Raw genomic sequence first — 18,932 nt, 5'->3', positions numbered from 1 at the left:
CTTCTTCCCAGCCAGCTAAAGGGCCAGTCTGCTCCCAGTCCTGAGGAGGAGAGAGGGAACCAGCAGCACCTGCCTGCAGCAGTGTGAGCCAGCACGATGTAGTGGATAGTGTGGCAGTCTAGGATCGCAGGGAATCCGGGTTGGGCCCCTCGCAAACTCTCTGCCTGGCCTACCTTACAGGCTTGTTGTGTTCAAAAAGCAGAATGTGTGGTGGGGAGTGCAAAAACGCCATGCAAATGCCTGCACCCTCCCACCCGGTCTCTTGTTCGCTTCCCTCCCTCTGCAGATTGTGCTTCACCGGGCCCAGGAGGTCCTAGCCTGCGAGTGTGACATGGCCTCCGTTCACCACCTCCTCTCCCAGATCCCGCAGGACCTCCCCTACGAGACCTTGATCAGCCGGGCAGGAGACCTCTTTGTCCAGTTTCCACCCTCCGAGCTCGCCCGGGAGGCGGCTCAGCAGCAGGCGGAGAGGTGAGCGACGCCGTCAGTGAGCGAGGCCCCTTCTGCTCTCTGTACGGGGCCGGGGCCCCTTTTCCCACCGGTCTCGTAGAAAGGAAAGGTCCCCTATGCAAGCGCCAGTCGTTTCTGACTCTGGGGTGACGTCAGGGCCGGTGCGTGGGAGGAGGCAAAGTGGGCAGCCGTCTAGGGCGCAACCTTTTTGGCAGCAGGGACCGGTTTTGTGGAAGACCATTTTTCCATGGACCAGCGGGTGGGGGAATGGTTTTGGGATGATACAGTTGTGCGATTTATTTTGCTGTGGTGGTTAATTGTGCGGACTTGGAGAACCAGGTTTGATTCCGCACTCCTCCACCTGCAGCTGCTGGAATGGCCTTGCGTCAGCCAGAGCTCTCGTAGGAGTTGTCCTTGAAAGGGCAGCTTCTGGGGAGAGCTCTCTCAGCCTCCCCCGCCTCACAGGGCGTCTGTTGTGGAGGAAGAAGATGAAGGAGATTGTGAGCCGCTCTGAGATTCAGAGTGGAGGGCAAGATATAAATCCAATGTCTTCGTCTTATTATTATTACTACATTGTAATATGGAAGAAGACTGCAGATTTATACCCCGCCCTTCTCTCTGAATCAGAGTCTCAGAGCGGCTTACAATCTCCTTTATCTTCCCCCCCCCACAACAGACACCCTGTGAGGTGGGTGGGGCTGAGAGAGCTCTGACATAAGCTGCCCTTTCAAGGACAACTCCTGCGAGAGCTCTGGCTGACGCAAGGCCATTCCAGCAACTGCAGGTGGAGGAGTGGGGAATCAAACCTGGTTCTCCCAGATAAGAGAGCTATGGCTGACCCAAGGCCATTCCAGCGGGTGCAGGTGGAGGAGTGGGGAATCAAACCTGGTTCTCCCAGATAAGAGAGCTCTGGCTGACCCAAGGCCATTCCAGCAGCTGCAAGTGGAGGAGTGGGGAATCAAACCCGGTTCTCCCAGATAAGAGAGCTCTGGCTGACCCAAGGCCATTCCAGCAGCTGCAAGGGGAGGAGTGTGGAATCAAACCCGGTTCTCCCAGATAAGAGAGCTCTGGCTGACCCAAGGCCATTCCAACAGCTGCAAGTGGAGGAGTGGGGAATCAAACCCGGTTCTCCCAGATAAGAGAGCTATGGCTGACCCAAGGCCATTCCAGCAGCTGCAGGTGGAGGAGTGGGGAGTGAAACCTGGTTCTCCCAGATAAGAGAGCTCTGGCTGATCCAATGCCATTCCAGCAGGTGCAAGTGGAGGAGTGGGGAATCAAAAGCGGTTCTTCCAGATAAGAGTCCGCGCACTTAAGCACTACACCCAACTAATTATACAACTCACAGCCCGGTTGCTAACAGGCGCCGGACCAGTACTGATCCACGGACCGGGGGTTGGGGACCCCTGCTTTATACCGCTTTTTGAGCCTGCACGTCTCCTGGGGAGAACCCGATGTGACCCTTGCCTCCTCTTCCTTCCTTCTCCCACCCAGGACGGCTGCTTCCACCTTCAAAGACTTTGAGCTGGCTTCGGCCCAGCAGCGACCGGACACCGTCCTCCGGCAGCGCTTCCGGGACCGGCTGCGGGCGGAGGAGAGGGCCAAGGCGCTCCTGACGACGAAACCGAGGACCAACCGCTTCGTCAAGCTGGCCGTGATGGGGCTGACGGTGGCGCTGGGGGCAGCGGCCTTGGCGGTGGTGAAGAGCGCGCTGGAGTGGGCCCCCAAGTTCGAACTGCAGATATTTCCTTGAGAGTCCAGCGTGGAGGGGGAGAGGAGACACGCGTCTCGCGTGCGGCATCTCACCCCGCCGGTGGGGGCGGATGGATTCGAAGGAAGGCGCTCTAAAGCATCTCACTCCCCCCCGCCCTGCGACCCTCGCCTTCCTCCTCCCGGCCCTTCTCCGATGTTGCCTTCTGGCCTGAGGGCACTTGCTGGCCTTCCGGAGCATCCCTCTGGGAAAGACGGGGAAGGAGCGCCTCCTACTGCCGTAAGGCCGAAGAGCCTCGATTTTTGCTCTCCTCCATGCCCAGTTGTTGGCCCTTCCTACCCTGGCAGGGGCTGGTCAAGTTGGCACTCCGGGAATCCTTTTTGCTCCTTTTGAACAGGATAGCGAGCGGGAGGGGGCATTTCCCGGGACTGTGTCTTGGTCGCTTCTGCGGCGTGAACGAATGCGGGGGCGAGGAGAGGCGTCGACCGGAGCAAGCTTGAAGGATCCTCTCGTTTTCCCCGCCCACCCGCTCTGCCGTCGGCCTTCCCCATTGCAGCAGGCGGTTTCCAGTAAGGCGGAGCAGACCCCCACCCACCTCGGCATCTTTCTCCTGCAGAGGTCTGCACCGCTGGCTCTATCTTCCTCCCTCCCTCCCCGTCGGATTCGTTTGCAGCAACGCAGCTCTGTTCGGTCCTGCCGAGACAGGCCGCCGTCTTCCAGCCGCGCTCCGAGCCAGTTGCTCCTCTCGGGTCCGGCGCGAGGACCGTTGGCATCGTCGAGGGTGTTTCGCGAACTAGGTTTCGCGGCTACCTTATCGAATTCGGAGACTGCCTTATGAGATAAAGACGGGGGGGGGGGGGAGAGACTTCCAGCTAAGGTCAGCCCGCTGCAAAAAGCGCTTTAAAATCTTTTCCACAAATTGTGGTTGCCCAGCCGGTTGCCGTGAGTGGACTCCCCTTCCCAAGCCGCACTCGTCACGCCACGATCCGACTGTCCTGTCAGTAATCCCTCTCCCCCAACACACGCAAACCTCTACCTCCTTCCTCTTCCTTCCCCTTTCACAAGTGTCCTTAACCTCACCTGCAGACCACGGACGTTGTTTTTCTCTGAGGACGACCCCTGCCCCTGAGGAGCTCCTTGTCCAGCGGCTGCCGGTGGCGGCGGAGGGCAGCGAGAGAGATCCTGCTTCCTCGCCCTCTGAGGCCAGGCCCTTTCCTCATGCAGCTTCTGGCACGGAGGACGAGAATGAAGGGACGGCCGTCGTTCTAAAGCAGCCGCCGCCTGCGTAAGGCGTGTATAATGATGCGCGTGCTGCCCAGGGTGTGTAATGATGTGCGCGCTGGAAAGGCGCATGTATTTTTTTAAAACCTTTTGTCTTGCTCGCGAAACGCGCTGAACTCCGCAGCGCTTTGGGATTTTGCGGACGAAGAAGAAAGGCCGAAGAATCGGGGGCGGGGGCCGCCCTTCTGCTCGCTGGGTCTCTCTCCTTGCCACACCGGCGACTGTCCCGAGACGAACGTCTCTCTGTCCCTGCGGGTGGATGGTGTTCCCAGAAAGGCACGGTCTCTCCTTTCAGGTTTCTCCGACGCCAGCCCTTCTTGGGCGCGCCTGAGAGCATCCAGCGTAGCCTGGCGTCAGGAGGAAATGGCAGGAGTCAGGGGTGGGGCCTGTTCCTGGGATGAGTGGCAGAGAAGAACGGGGTGGGGAGGACAGCAATGGGGTGGGGTGCTCGGCAAGCCTCGGGCGGCGAAAGACCCGCACGGAAGTCGCGGGAAGGAAGAATCGTGTCGTTTTGCCGAGCGGAGTGTGAAAAAACCCAGGCCCCTTTTGGCCTTTGCCGGAACAAGGACCTCTTAGCCGCGGGCAACTTTTGGAGGCACCAGGACAGAGGGAGGTTTTGGCTCTAAGCTTTTGTCACGTTGGAACGGAACAGGGGGAAAAAACACTCCTTTCCCTGGCTGTAGCATTGAAGCAAGACAAAAACGGCCAAACCTTCGCAGGCTAAGACATTCTTTTGCGGCCGCACCGCAGGGAAGCGAAACCCGGGCCGATTTTGCACTAGACCTTTAATCCTGGTTTCTCGCTTATCTCCCAAGCGAATATTCTACACTAAAATCAGAGAATCGTAGCGTTGGTTTCCCTGATTGTAGCGTAGAATGTCCGTTCGGGGATGGGGCGAAACCAGGATTAAAGGCCTAGTGCGAAATCGGTCCCAGGCACCTCTTGGCATCTCGAGCCGTCGGCTTAAGCTGAAATCCTCCGAGCTTATATCTCACGAACAGAACGTCCCAGGAGGGCGTTTTTACCTTTTCACCCTCGGTCCGCTTCCAGCGCCCCCCTGCCTTGCCCGTCCCACGGACCGCCACTCCTTTGCCCCCTTGATTCTGTGGGTTCTGTAGCCCAGTGAAAGAGGACACCGGCTCAGACGTCCCATGCCGCAGCTTCGGGGAAAGGCTGAGGAACGCTCTCCCCTATGAGCGAGAAGAGAGGCCCTTCCTACAGATGACGGCTTCTTCACAGACTGCCCCTCTACCCCCACAAATACTGGGCTGGCGAACCCAACAGCTGCATGACCCGGCCCTCTGTTGCACTGCGAAGAGAGCGCACACACGCCTGGGGGCCGTGGCGTTCCCACTTCAGGCTCCTCTTACCTTTTGCCACAAACGCAGAGTTCAGGTCGCTGGAACTTTGGACCGATTCCCCCAGCAGCTCAGTCCTTTGGGTGCAAACGGAACGGTTACCATATCCCACCCTCTAGCCCAGGGGTAGGGAACGTTGGCCTCTCCAGATGTTTTTTTGCCTACAACTTTCCATCAGCCCCAGCCGGCATGGCCAATGGCTGCGGCTGATGGGAGTTGTAGGCAGAAAACATCCGGAGAGCCAACGTTCCCTACCCCTGCGCTAGCCGCAGAGGTGCAGCAGGGCGTGGCTTGGTGTTAGCTGGAAAACTCAAGTGAAACTTGTCCTAGCTGTGTATCGGGGCCTTCCATCGGTTAGCAGCCCTCAGTTTTCAGCAGTCTCCCACCAGCAGTGAAATCAAGCCCCCTTGCCAGGTGTCGTAGTCTGCAGGTCGGCTGCATTTGGGGTGAGCCAAAGGGCGCGTAAACCCATCCGATACGTGGCAAATCCATAGCCCAGGGGCGTTGCGCTACCCAAAAGAGAACATTTTGGAATGTGGGGTGTCACCGAAAGCATGGCTTCAGAGAATCAGTAAAGGCAGGCGAGAATAATATGAGACTTCTGTGGAGGTGGCGGGGGGGGGGGAGATAAACGGTCACGGATTGGCCCCCTCTTTCACTTTTCCATCTTGGCGGGGGTGGGGGGGGGAACCAGGCGCCCCTCCCTCGTCAGAGGGTTACCTGGTGGGTTGGTGACTCTGCATAAAGGTTTATACGTATGTCCGTAAGATGCAAATTTGTACAGGGCCTGTAATTGTGTAAAAATAAACGCTAATTATACCCAGTTACTAAAAACGGGTGTGAAGATTTGCGTCTCTCCCGCCGGGACGTACACACAAAGTTGCCTTATACCGAATCGGATCTGCGCTCCGTCGTGGTCGGTCTTGTCTGCTCAGCTCTCCAGACTACTGAAAAAAAACAGAGACGGGGGAGAAAGACTAAAAAAGCAGAGAACAAACACCAGGTATCTCCCTTGTACCGTGAAAACGGCGTACTTAATATCTCCAACACATAGATAATACACAAAATGCTAGTCTCTCTCGGCTTGGCTTCGCCAACGAAGATTTAAGAAGGGTGCAGTAGTCCACGTCTGCTGCAGGCTCGCTGGTCGCTGACAAGACCAATGCGGGACAGGCAGGTCCGGCCACAGTGGCTGCAGGGAAAAGTCTGATTTGGGGTTGGTGCTGTAGCAGTGCGATTCTTCCTCCATCTCCTTTTGTCCTCAAGACCAGCTATGCGTGCGTTCTCAAAAGAAGAAACAGCCTGGTGGATGGTGTGCCTCCATGCTTTGCGATCTGAGGCTAGGTCAGACCACTGGGGATGGTTGATGCGACAGGTGCCAAGGGATTTCTTCAAGGAGTCCTTGTACCTCTTCTTTGGTGCCCCTCTATTTCGATGGCCGGTGGAGAGTTCGCCATACAGGGCAATCTTGGGAAGGCGGTGGTTTTCCATCCTAGAAATATGTCCTGCCCAGCGCAGCTGCGTCTTCAACAGCAGTGCCTCGATGCTTGTAACCTCCGCCCGCTTGAGGACTTCAGTGTTGGTCACAAAGTCGCTCCAGTGGATGTTGAGGATGGTGCGAAGGCAGCGCTGATGAAAGCGCTCAAGGAGTCGCAGGTGATGACGGTATAAGCTCTTCCACTGAGCCACCCTCCCTCCCCTGCTCTCCTGGGTCTCTGGCTGAGGTTTTTCACACCTATTTGCCTGGCCCTTTTTAGTTGGAGATGCCGGAGATTGAACCTGGGACCTTCTGCTTACCAAGCAGAAGCTCTTCCACTGAGCCACCGCCCCTCCCCTGCTCTCCAGGGTCTCAAGCTGAGGTTTTTCACACCTATTTGCCTGGACCCTTTTGAGTTGGAGATGCCAGGGATTGAACCTGGGACCTTCTGCTTCCCAAGCAGATGCTCTACCACTGAGCCACCGTCCCTCCCCTGACTGGAGGGGGGAGGGGCCTCAGCCAATAGAAGGAAGAGAGGCTTGTCTCAGTAGCTCTGCTGTGCAATTGAGCAAGCCTTGCAAAGCAAGCTGTGATGCAGAAGGAAGCAAGATGTAGGGAGAAGAAAGCAGATGACAGCGAGTTGTTTGGGGGCCTGATTCGCCTCCCAAACCGTATGTATGACACCCCTGCCCTAGGCAAATGCCTAATTTACCTAGAGAAAGGGCTGGTCCTGTTCCCATCACTGATCCTTTTTACTGGAGATGCCAGGTATTGAACTCAGGACTGCCGGATGCTCTGCTACCGAACCACAGCCACCCAAGGTGGTTTAGGCCTGGAAACATTCCAGCTGGTCAATACTTTTCTTAAAATGCAGTGCCCAAAACTGAACACAAGACTCGAGGTGAGGTCTTACCAGAGCAGAGTAAAGCGATACCGTTTCTTCCCGTGATTTGGACACTATATTTCTGCTGATGCAGCCCAAAATTGTATTGGCCTTTATAGCTGCTGCATCACACTGCTGACTCATGTTCAATGTACAGTCCACCAGAGTTCCCTCTAAGCTAAGTAAGCGTGAGCAAGCTCACAGATTTCTAGCCCCCCCAGCTCACACATTTTTGTCTTCGCTCAGGAAAAATGGCCCCAGAGCATGCTAATGTATGCAGGAGCTCACAACTATAATGCCAGCAGCTCACAAAGTAGAATTTTTGCTCACAAGACTCTGCAGCTTAGAGGGAACGTTGCAGTCCACTAAGATTCCTAGATCCTTTTCACACAGACTACTGCCAAGACATCTCCCCCATCCTATACATATGCATGTAGAGGTGACATGATCACCATCTTCAAGTCCTTCAAGGGCTGTCCTATAGAGGATGGTGAGGAATTGTTTCCTGTAACCCCAGAAGGTTGGACCAATGGGTTGAAATTAAATCAAAAGACTTTCTGGCTCAACATGAGGAACTTCCTGACCATTTGAGCGGTTCCTCAGTGGAACAGGCTTCCTCGGGAGGTGGTGGGCTTTCCTTCCTTGGAGGTTTTTAAACAGAGGCTAGATGGCCATCTGACAGCAATGAAGATCCTGTGAATTTAGAGGGAGGTATTTGTGAGTTTCCTGCATTGTGCAGCGGGTTGGACTAGATGACCCTGGAGGTCCCTTCCAATTCTCTGATTCCTATATCTTCTGCCCCCACAGCAGACACCCTGTGAGGTGGGTGGGGTAAGACAGCTCTGACAGCAGCTGCCCTTTAAAGGACAACTCCTACGAAAGCTATGGAGTTGTCCTTGAAAGGATTCCAATATAGAATCACAGAGTTGGAGGGGACCTCCACGGTCATCTAATCCAACCCCCTGCACAACGCAGGAAACTCACAAACACCTCCCCCACGATTTGACGTTTCCTACTGAAATGCAGAATGTCATCTTTATCCCTGTTAACATGCATTTTGTGTTTTAGCTCATAAGAACATAAGAGAAGCCATGTTGGATCAGGCCAATGGCCCATCCAGTCCAACACTCTGTGTCACATAAGAACATAAGAGAAGCCCTGTTGGATCAGGCCAGTGGCCCCTCCAGTCCAACATTCTGTGTCACATAAGAACATAAGAGAAGCCATGTTGGATCAGGCCAGTGGCCCCTCCAGTCCAACACTCTGTGTCACATAAGAACATAAGAGAAGCCCTGTTGGATCAGGCCAGTGGCCCCTCCAGTCCAACACTCTGTGTCACATATGAGAAGCCCTGTTGGATCATGCCAATGGCCCATCCAGTCCAACACTCTGTGTCACATAAGAACATAAGAGAAGCCCTGTTGGATCAGGCCAGTGCCCCATCCAGTCCAACACTCTGTGTCACACAGTGGCCAAAAAAATTATGTGTATATTTATACACACACACACACACACTGTGGCTAATAGCCACTTATGGACCTCTGCTCCATATTTTTATCTAAACCCCTCTTGAAGCTGGCTATGCTGCTGGCCGCCACCACCTCCTGTGGCAGTGAATTCCACATGTTAATCACCCTTTGGGTGAAGAAGGACTTCCTTTTATCCATTTTAACCTGTCTGCTCAGCAATTTCATCGAATGCCCACGAGTTCTTGTATTGTGAGAAAGGGAGAAAAGTACTTCTTTCTCTACTTTCTCCATCCCATGCATTATCTTGTAAACCTCTATCATGTCACCCCGCAGTCGATGTTTCTCCAAACTAAAGAGTCCCAAGCGTTTCAACCTTTCTTCATAGGGAAAGTGTTCCAGCCCTTTAATCATTCTAGTTGCCCTTCTCTGGACTTTCTCCAATGCTATAATATCCTTTTTGAGGTGTGGCGACCAGAACTGCACACAGTACTCCAAATGAGACCGCACCATCAATTTATACAGGGGCATTATGATACTGGCTGATTTGTTTTCAATTCCCTTCCTAATAATTCCCAGCATGGCGTTGGCCTTTTTTATTGCAATCGCACACTGTCTTGACATTTTCAGTGAGTTATCTACCATGACCCCAAGATCTCTCTCTTGGTCAGTCTCTGCCAGTTCACATCCCATCAACTTGTATTTGCAGCTGGGATTCTTGGCCCCAATGTGCATTACTTTGCACTTAGCCACATTGAACCACATCTGCCATGTTGACGCCCACTCACCCAGCCTCAACAGGTCCCTTTGGAGTTCCTCACAATCCTCTCTGGTTCTCGCCACCCTGAACAATTTAGTGTCATCCGCAAACTTGACCACTTCACTGCTCACTCCCAGCTCAGTTTTCCAGGAGAATGTTCTAAGCCTCTTTGAGTCCCCAAGCGGGGAGAAAAGAAGGAGGTATAAATAAACTGGCCATGTGACCTCCTTTTACGCTCCCAGGTCCTGCAAGGTTAGCCAGGCAGACCCAACCCAGTAGACACCTCACGACATCTAAATCCACACCCGCCTACCCTCTGGGGGAACAAAATAAACCGCCCCCCTCGCAGGAACGAACAGCGACAGCTGACGCAATACCCGTTTATTCGAAGAAAACGTGGAAAGATCTGGGTGGGGCCAGCGTGTTCTGTAGTGAAGCCGGAACCAAGAAGGCTGATGCTTAACGCACGGCGTAGGGTGAGGCCAAATCTCCGTACTGGAGCCACAGCCGACCGTCCAGCCCTCCGCACTCTCAGTTGCCAGGGCTTGAAGCGATGCAAAACATAATGCTGCTTAGGTGAGGAGGGGGAAGAAGCCAGAAGCCCCAGCCTCCTTTCGAGCCAGCTGTCACGAGAAGCTTTCGTTGCAACCGGAGCGCGACATCCCTCAAGGCGGAAGCGAGCCTCCCGGAGCCTCCCTCCTGAGCTGAAATGCTTGAAATCCGTCCGTCCACAGAGAAGGACTCTGCTGCCGTCTCTTAAGGCTTCGATGGGGGTGAGCCCAGAGGTCTGAGCCGGCCTTTGTCCCACCAAGCTAGGTAGCCTGGAGTTCAGCGGTCTCTTTTTCCCTCGCGCTCAATGACAGTTGTGGCAATTGGGGTGACACGCGGCTCCATTCAGCCTGCAACGGCAGCCCCCGCTGGTATCACCAGAGCCCTGGAAGAAATGAGGACAAAAGAGTGAGGAGGGAGCCGGGATGGGACAGAGGAGGTACCTGGACACTCTCTGACTGATTCCCCATTAACCTTATGCTGCTCTCACGTTCCTCTTCTCTACGGAGCTTCCGTCGGATTTTGCGCCATCTGCCCCGGGGGCTGCGACTTGCTTTGCCATTTTCGCGTGGCAAGCAGAAACCGGTTTTTAGAGGATCTGGTTTGCTGCGCGAGAGAGGTGGGGCAAGCTGCAGCTTCAGGGCGGCTTGTGTGAAATCTGAGCTAAGCCCCGTGGAGAATCCTAGAGTTGGAAGGGACCTCCAGGGTCATCTAGTCCAACCCCCTGCACAATGCAGGAAACTCACAAACCCCTCCCCCTAAATTCCAACTCTGTGATTCTATATTGTAATCCTTTCAAGGACAACTCCATAGCATTCGTAGGAGTTGTCCCTGAAAGAGCAGAGCTGTCTTATCCCACCCACCTCACAGGGTGTCTGCTGTGGGGGCAGAAGATATAGGAATCATAGAATTGGAAGGGACCTCCAGGGTCATCTAATCCAACCCCCTGCACAATGCAGGAAATTCACAAATACCTGCCCCTAAATTCACAGGATCTTCATTGCTGTCAGATGGCCATCTAGCCTCTGTTGAAAAACCTCCAAGGAAGGAGAGCCCACCACCTCCCGAGGAAGCCTGTTCCACTGAGGAATCACTCTAACAGTCAGGAGGTTCTTCCTCATGTTGAGCCAGAAACTCTTTTGATGTAATTTCAACCCCTTGGTTCTGGTTCTACCTTCCAGGGCCACAGAAAACAATTCCACACCCTCCTCTATAGGACAGCCCTTCAAGGACTTGAAGATGGTGATCCTATCACCTCTCAGCCGCCTCCTCTCCAGGCTAAACATCCCCAGCTCCTTCAACCTTTCCTCATATGTACTTGGCCACTCAGCCAGGGATAGGATAGGATAGGATAGGATAGAATAGAACAGAACAGAACAGAACAGAACAGAACAGAACAGAACAGAACAGAATAGAATAGAATAGAATCATAGTGTTGGAAGGGACCTCTAGGAGCATCTAGTCCAACCCCCTGCACAATTCAGGAAACTTGCAAATACCTCCCCCCAAATTCACAGGATCTGCATTTCTGTCAGATGGCCATCTAGCCTCTGTTTAAAAACCTCCAAGGAAGGAGAGCCCACCACCTCCTGAGGAGGAAGCCTGTTCCACTGAGGAACCGCTCTAACAGTCAGGATGTTCTTCCTCATGTTGAGCCAAAAACTCTTTTGATTTAATTTCAACCCGTTGGTTCTGGCCCTACCTTCCGGGGCCACAGAAAACAATTCCACACCACCCTTTATAGGACAGCCCTTCAAGGACTTGAAGATGGTGATCCTATCACCTCTCAGCCGCCTCCTCTCCAGGCTAAACATGCCCAGCTCCTTCAACCTTTCCTCATAGAACTTGGTCTCCAGACCCCTCACCATCTTCGTCGCCCTCCTCTGGACCTGTTCCAGCTTGTCTATATCCTTCTTAAAATGTGGTGCCCAAAACTGAATGCAGTACTCCAGGGGAGGTCTTACCAGAGCAGAGTAAAGCGATACCATCACTTCATGATCTGGACACGAGACTTCTGTTGATACAGCCCAGAATTGCATTGGCCTGCGGGGCTTCCGTCGGATTTCACACCCTCTGCCCCGTGGGCTGCAACTCACTCCTCCTCTTTCACGCAACAAACAGAAACCGGTTTTTAGAGGCTCTTGTTTGCTGCGCGAAAGAGGCGGAGTGAGTTGTAGCGTCGGGGCGGCTTGTGCGAAATCCGAGAGAAGCCCCGGGGCGAAGGGGAGAGCGAGAGCCTCGTAAGGCTAGCAGGGAATCGGTCACTCTCTCTTTGAGTCGTCTGGACAGGAGCTGAGGACAACGTGGGGAGGGCGGAAAGACGACCGGGGCCGTCCATTCTAGGAAAGGCCCAGGGTCAGAAAACAAAAGAAGGGAAAGAAGGAAACAGCCAAAGAAGGAAGAGATGTGAGGGGACTACAAGATGGAGCAGTCCAATCCGAAGGACTCCTAGGCCAGGGGTAGCCAAACTGTGGCTCAGGAGCCATGTGCGGGTCCTTCACACATATTGTGTGCAGTGGAGAGCCAGTTTGGTGTAGTGGTGAAGTGTGTGGACTCTTATCTGGGAGAACCGGGTTTGATTCCCCACTGCTCCACTTGCATCTGCTGGAATGGCATTGGGTCAGCCAGAGCTCTGGCAGAGGTTGTCCTTGAAAGGGCAGCTGCTGGGAGAGCCCTCTCCAGCCCCACCCACCTCACAGGGCGTCTTGGTCTACTCTAAGTGAGCCACTGCATCACCTGATCAGTTTGTTCTTCACTTGCCCGCATGGCTGCATCACACCTGTTCCTCCGCCGACGATGCGTAAAATTGAAATGGAACGCACACAGCAGGGGGCATTTCCTTCACTTTTGCAAACCAGTTTGGTGTAGTGGTTAAGTGTGCGGACTCTTATCTGGGAGAACCGGGTTTGATTCCCCAATCCTCCACTTGCAGCTGCTGGAATGGTCTTGGGTCAGCCATAGCTCTGGCAGAGGTTGTCCTTGAAAGGGCAGCTTCGTTCAGAAATCTCTAAGTCCCACCCACCTCACGGGGTGTCTGTTGTGGGGGAGGAAGGGAAAGGAGATTGTGAGCCGCTCTGAGACTCTTCGGAGTGGAGGGCGGGATATAAATCCAATATCTTCATCTACCTCACAGGGTGTCTGTTGTGCGGGGGAAGGTAAAGGAGATTGTGAGCCGCTCTGACACTCTTCGGAGTGGAGGGTGGGATATAAATCCAATATCTTCATCTACCTCACAGGGTGTCTGTTGTGGGGGGAGAAGATATAGGAGATTGTGAGCCGCTCTGAGTCTCTGATTCAGAGAGAAGGGCAGGGTATAAATCTGCAGTTGTCTTCTTTTGCAAGAAAGATTGAACAGACATGAACCTGCCTTCTACTGAATCAGACGACCCCCCCCCCCCCCCCCGGTCCATCTGAGTAAGTATTGTACACTCAGACTGGGAGGGCTCTCCAGGGTCTGTCTTTCACATCACCTATGGCCTGATCCTTTTAACTGCCATAGGAGGTGGCGGCTGCTGCAAGTATAGCCAGCTTCAAGAGGGGACTGGATAAGCATATGGAGCAGAGGTCCATCTGTGGCTATTAGCGACAATGTACTGATGGAACTCTCTGCCTGGGGTAGCGATGCTGTGTATTCTTGGTGCTTGGGGGGTTAACAGTGGGAGGGCTTCTAGTGTCCTGACCCCACTGGTGGACTTTCTGATGGCACCTGGGTCTTGGCCACTGTGTGACACAGAGTGCTGGACTGGATGGGCCATTCGCCTGATCCAACATGGCTTCTCTTATGTATGTGACACACAGTGTTGGACTGGATGGGCCACTGGCCTGATCCAACATGGCTCCTCTTATGTTCTTATGTGACATAGAGTGTTGGACTGGATGGGCCATTGGCCTGATCCAACATGGCTTCTCTTATGTTCTTATGTGACACAGAGTGTTGGACTGGATGGGCCATTGGCCTGATCCAACATGGCTTCTCTTATGGGACACAGAGTGCTGGACTGGATGGGCCATTGGCCTGATCCAAAAGGGCTTCTCTTATGTTCTTATGTGACACAGAGTGTTGGACTGGATGGGCCACTGGCCTGATCCAACAGGGCTTCTCTTATGTTCTTATGTGACACAGAGTGTTGGACTGGAGGGGCCATTGGCCTGATCCAACAGGGCTTCTCTTATGCACTTGTGTTAACTGAAGGTGCCGGGGATTGAACGTGGGACCTTCTGAATGCCAACAGATGCTGTACCACTGACCCATGGCCCCTCCCTTTGTTCTTGATTTAGGACACTCTTTGGAAAATGTTGGCTATTTGCTTGGGGCAGCAACTGTGTATCAACCTCTCTTTCCTTCTTCGGCATCTGGTTTTGTTTTGTTCTTTTGTTTATGTATTTATTTAATTCAGCCGTACCCACCTTTTCTCCCCAGTGGGGGACCCAAAAATGCTTATTTCATTCTCTGTTCCTCCATTTTATCCTCACAACAACCCTGTTAGGAAGGATAGGCTGAAAGTGAGTGACTGGTCCCGGGTCCCCCCAGCAAGTTTCTATGCCAGAGTGGGGAACTCGAATCCAAGTCATCCAGATTCTGGCCTGACACTCTTAACCACTTCTCACACTGTTTCAACTCCTTGAACAGCCAGCCAGCCCTTGGCATGAGCCTACGTGCCACCCCCATGTGCAGCTCACATGGTCACACAGGAAACCACAGTCTCCTCAGTTCACCAGCAGTTAAACGGCAGCAGAGAACTCTGAAATCTGGGTCTGACATCTAAACTTAAGCTAAGCCTGGATTGGAGAAGGAGAAGAAGAAGGAGGAGGAGGAGGAAGAGAAGGAGGAGAAGGAGAAAGAGGAGGGGGAGGGGGAGAAGAAGGAGGAGGAGAAGAAGGAGGGGGAGGAGGAGGAGGGGGAGGAGGAGGAAGAGAAGGAGAAGGAGGAGGGGGAGAAGGAGGAGAAGGAGAAGAAGGAGGGGGAGGAGGGGGGAAGGAGGAAGAGAAGGAGGAGGAGAAGGAGAAGAAGGAGGAGTAGGGGGAGGAGATGGAGGAGGGGGAGGGGGAGAAGAAGGAGGAGGAGAAGGAGAAGAAGGAGGAGGAGGAGAAGTTGGAGGAGGGGGAGAAGGAGGAGGAGGAAAGCGTGTCCTGGCATAATTATTATTATTGTTACTTACAGAATATCCCACTTTTCTGCCCCTGGGAAGGCTGCCAAGGCAGTATAATGAAACTATTAAAATACCCCCCTCCCAAACATACTACATCAAAGACAATTCAGAAAAAGAGTTTTTAAAAACAGTTAAAGTACATACAAAACATCAAAAGCAACAGTTGGGAAGGAGAGACCATGAAGGGAATGCCCAAGGAAATGAAAAGCCGTCACCCGCTGGCAGGAGATAGCAACAGGTGACAGACATAAGAACATCAGAAGACCCCTGCCGGATCAGACGAGTGAGAGTGCGAATGCACACACTGAATAAAGCAGTATTTCCTTTTGTCCGTCTGGCATCTACTGCATCAGCTTCAGTTCTACTATTCTGGGAGATCAGCCTCCCTGGGGAGAGAGTTCTAGATCTTTGGTGCCAAAGAGAAGAAGGCTCTCATATCCCTGCTTGCTTTCAGCTGCTCTGTCCATACATACCGCTGGCCCCCAGCGTGGGCCTTTGGTCACCCAGCAGATCTCAGTGCGACACATCGTGCACAGGATCCAATCGCAGCCGTCTTTCTTCTGGATAATGATCTGGCAGACTGGGCAGTACATGGCGTCCCCTTTCTCCACCATTTTCTGAAATGAGAAGAGAGCTGTGAGAAAAGAAGCCTGTTGGCCTTGCCCACAGACTCATACAGAGGGGCGGCAGAAAAGACCAACAGGTGGTTTACATATGCAGCGGAGCCACATGGACCCAGCTTCTCTGGATGCTACTATCCAGACTGCAAACGGGGGAGGTGTTTGAATATTTCTCCCACCCTCCAAAGGAAAACGTCCCTGCATTTAGAAAAGCAGCTTGTCAGAGAACTGGGATTCCTGGCAAACTGACCAATGGCCAGTTCACACAGGAATCTTCCATATGCTGCATGAGACCCTTGGTCAGTATTGTCTACTCAGGCTGGCAGCTGCTCTCCAGGATCTCAGGCAGAGTTCTTCCACATCACCTCCTGCCTGGTCCTTTCTAACTGGAGATGCCGGGGGATTGAACCTGGGACCTTCTGCATGCCAAACAGAGGCTCTTCCACTGAGCCATGACTCCTCCTCCCGGCTCTCCAGGGTCTCAGGCTGAGGTCTTTCCCATCATCTCCTGCCTGGCCCTTCTTAACTGGAGATGCCGGGGATTGAACCTGGGACCTTCTGCATGCCAAACAGAGGCTCTTCCACTGAGCCATGACTCCTCCTCCCGGCTCTCCAGGGTCTCAGGCTGAGGTCTTTCCCATCACTTCCCGCCTGGTCCTTTTAACTGGAGATGCCGGGGATTGAACCTGGGACCTGCATGCCAAGCAGAGGCTCTTCCACTGAGCCACGGCTCCTCCTCCTGGCTCTCCAGGATCTCAGGCTGAGGTATTTCCCATCACCACCTGCTCTGTCTATTGAACTGGAGATGGTGGGGATTGAACCTGGGACCTTCTGCATGCCAAGCAGAGGCCCTTCCACAGAGCCACGGCTCCTCCTCCTGGTTCTCCAGGATCTCAGGCGGAGGTCTTTCCCATCACCTACTACCTGGTCCTTTTAACCAGAGATGGTGGGGATTGAACCTGGGACCTTCTGCATCCCAGGCAGAGGCTCTACCACTGAGCCACAGCCCACTCTCCCTGCACATTTCTCTGGTTACCACTTGATTACACAAATCCTGATTTCTCAGGAATCCCCGTTCCCTGACAAGCTGGTTTTCTCAGTCTTACCTATTCCTAAACATCTTACCTATTAACACAACTGACCTTCAGTTTCTCTCCCTATAATTCTTTCTAACTTAGGCTATTCCCTCTTTCTCTGTTTTATTTAAATATTCCCTTTGGTTTGGTTTGGGATGGAGCGAGGCATTATTCTTAGCTTAAGAGTCAAAACTCTAGCCCAATTACCAGTCTATCTATCTATCTATCTATCTATCTATCTATCTATCTATCTATCTATCTATCTATCTATCTATCTATCTATCTATCTATCTATCTATCTATCTATCTATCTATCTATCTATCCATCCATCCATCCATCTATCATCCATCCATCCATCCATCATCTATCTATCTATCATCTATCTATCTATCCATCCATCCATCCATCCATCCATCCATCATCCATTCATCCATCCATCATCTATCTATCTATCTATCTATCTATCTATCTATCTATCTATCTATCTATCTATCTATCATCTATCCATCTATCTATCTATCTATCTATCCATCTATCTATCTATCCATCCATCTATCATCTATCCATCTATCATCCATCCATCCATCCATCCATCCATCCATCATCCATCCATCCATCCATCATCCATCCATCCATCATCTATCTATCTATCTATCTATCTATCTATCTATCTATCTATCTATCTATCTATCTATCTATCTATCTATCTATCTATCAATCATCTATCCATCCATCCATCCATCCATCATTCTATCCATCCATCCATCCATCTGTCTATCCGTCTGTCTGTCTGTCTATCCGTCTGTCTGTCTGTCTGTCGATCGATGAACTGGACGTTATCTTAAGCGCTAAATAAGGTGTTCTGCAATGTTATATATACCATAGTACTTTACGCATAGTAGAATTTTGCTATAGGTGGAATTAATCTACCTGATACTACTCCACCCAACAAAGTTCTGTATAACTTGGAATTTTTAAAATAAACTTATCATCTGTAAAAAGAAGAAGAAGAAGCCATCTAAAGGTAAAAGTAGTCCCCCTGTGCAAGCACCAGTCGTTTCTGACTCTGGGGTGACGTCACATTACGACGTTTTCACGGCAGACTTTTTTTTACGGGGTGGTTTGCCTTTGCCTGAAGCAGCCCCGTGGCGCAGAGTCGTAAAGCAGCAGTACTGCAGTACTGTGATCTGAACTCTCTGCTTGCGACCTGAGTTCGATCCCAGTGGAAGCTGGTTCAGGTAGCCGGCCCGAGGTTGACTCAGCCTTCCATCCTTCCGAGGTCGGTCAAAGGAGTCCCCAGCTTGCTGGGGGGAAAGTGTAGATGACTGGGGAAGGCAAAGGCAAACCATCCCGTAAAAAGTCTGCTGTGAAAACGCTGTGATGTGACATCACCTCAGAGTCAGCAACAACTGGTGCTTGCAACAGGGGACCTTTCCTTTAAGCGACCCCGTGGCGCAGAGTGGCAAACCTGCAGTACTGCAGTCCTAAGCTCTGCTCACGACCCAAGTTCGATCCCAACAGAAGCTGGGTTCAGGTAGCCGGCTCCAGGTTGACTCAGCCTTCCATCCTTCTGAGGTCGGTAAAATGAGTATCCAGCTTGCTGGGGGGAAAGTGTAAAAGACTGGGGAAGGCAATGGGAAACCACCCCGTAAAAAGTCTGCCGTGAAAACGCTGTGAAAGCGACGTCACCCCAGAGTCGAAAACGACTGGCGCTTGCACAAGGGACCTTTCCTTTCCTTGCCATTGCCTTCCCCGGTCATCTCCACTTTCCCCCCAGCAAGCTGGGGACTCATTTGACCGACCTCGGAAGGATGGAAGGCTGAGTCAACCTCGAGCCGGCGACCTGAAAACCCAGCTTCTGCCAGGATCGAACTCAGGTCGTGAGCAGAGCTTAGGACTGCAGTACTGCGGCTTTAGCACTCTGCGTCACGCGGATCCCTAAACAGAGCCCAGATGACAGCAAGGCTGATTCTGTAAATGAGGCAGATCATGAGAAGGAGGGCAGGAAGGGCTGCATCTGGGCTTCGTTCTTGTGGCCCATTTTTTTTACACACCCAGGGAAATGCTGTTTTTCTCCAGGCCGGTTTGGCCAGGGATACTGGAGGTTTTCGATAATCTTCTAGGCATAGAGTAGATCACTGGGGACATATGTG

General features: G+C 52.7%; 2 protein-coding genes across 2 annotated transcripts in view; one reads left to right on the top strand and one right to left on the bottom strand.

The window, feature by feature from the left end:
• Positions 1-2,213, top strand: part of TBC1D20 (TBC1 domain family member 20) — a 47,070-nt gene extending 44,857 nt beyond the window's left edge. The window contains exons 7-8 of the mRNA XM_060230570.1: positions 287-471; positions 1,942-2,213. Of these exons, the coding sequence (XP_060086553.1) occupies positions 287-471; positions 1,942-2,200 (444 nt within the window). The 3' untranslated portion in view covers positions 2,201-2,213. The remainder of the gene's footprint in view (positions 1-286; positions 472-1,941) is intronic.
• Positions 2,214-9,749: 7,536 nt separating this feature from the next.
• Positions 9,750-18,932, bottom strand: part of RBCK1 (RANBP2-type and C3HC4-type zinc finger containing 1) — a 44,079-nt gene continuing 34,896 nt past the window's right edge. The window contains exons 11-12 of the mRNA XM_060263649.1: positions 15,556-15,699; positions 9,750-10,317 (exon numbers count right to left, since the gene is read on the bottom strand). Of these exons, the coding sequence (XP_060119632.1) occupies positions 10,237-10,317; positions 15,556-15,699 (225 nt within the window). The 3' untranslated portion in view covers positions 9,750-10,236. The remainder of the gene's footprint in view (positions 10,318-15,555; positions 15,700-18,932) is intronic.

The sequence above is a fragment of the Heteronotia binoei genome, chromosome 2 (genome assembly GCF_032191835.1).
Source record: "Heteronotia binoei isolate CCM8104 ecotype False Entrance Well chromosome 2, APGP_CSIRO_Hbin_v1, whole genome shotgun sequence".
Lineage (NCBI taxonomy): Eukaryota > Metazoa > Chordata > Lepidosauria > Squamata > Gekkonidae > Heteronotia > Heteronotia binoei.
The sequence above is the reverse complement of the archived record's forward strand: the minus strand, read 5'-3'. Positions and strand labels throughout refer to the sequence as shown.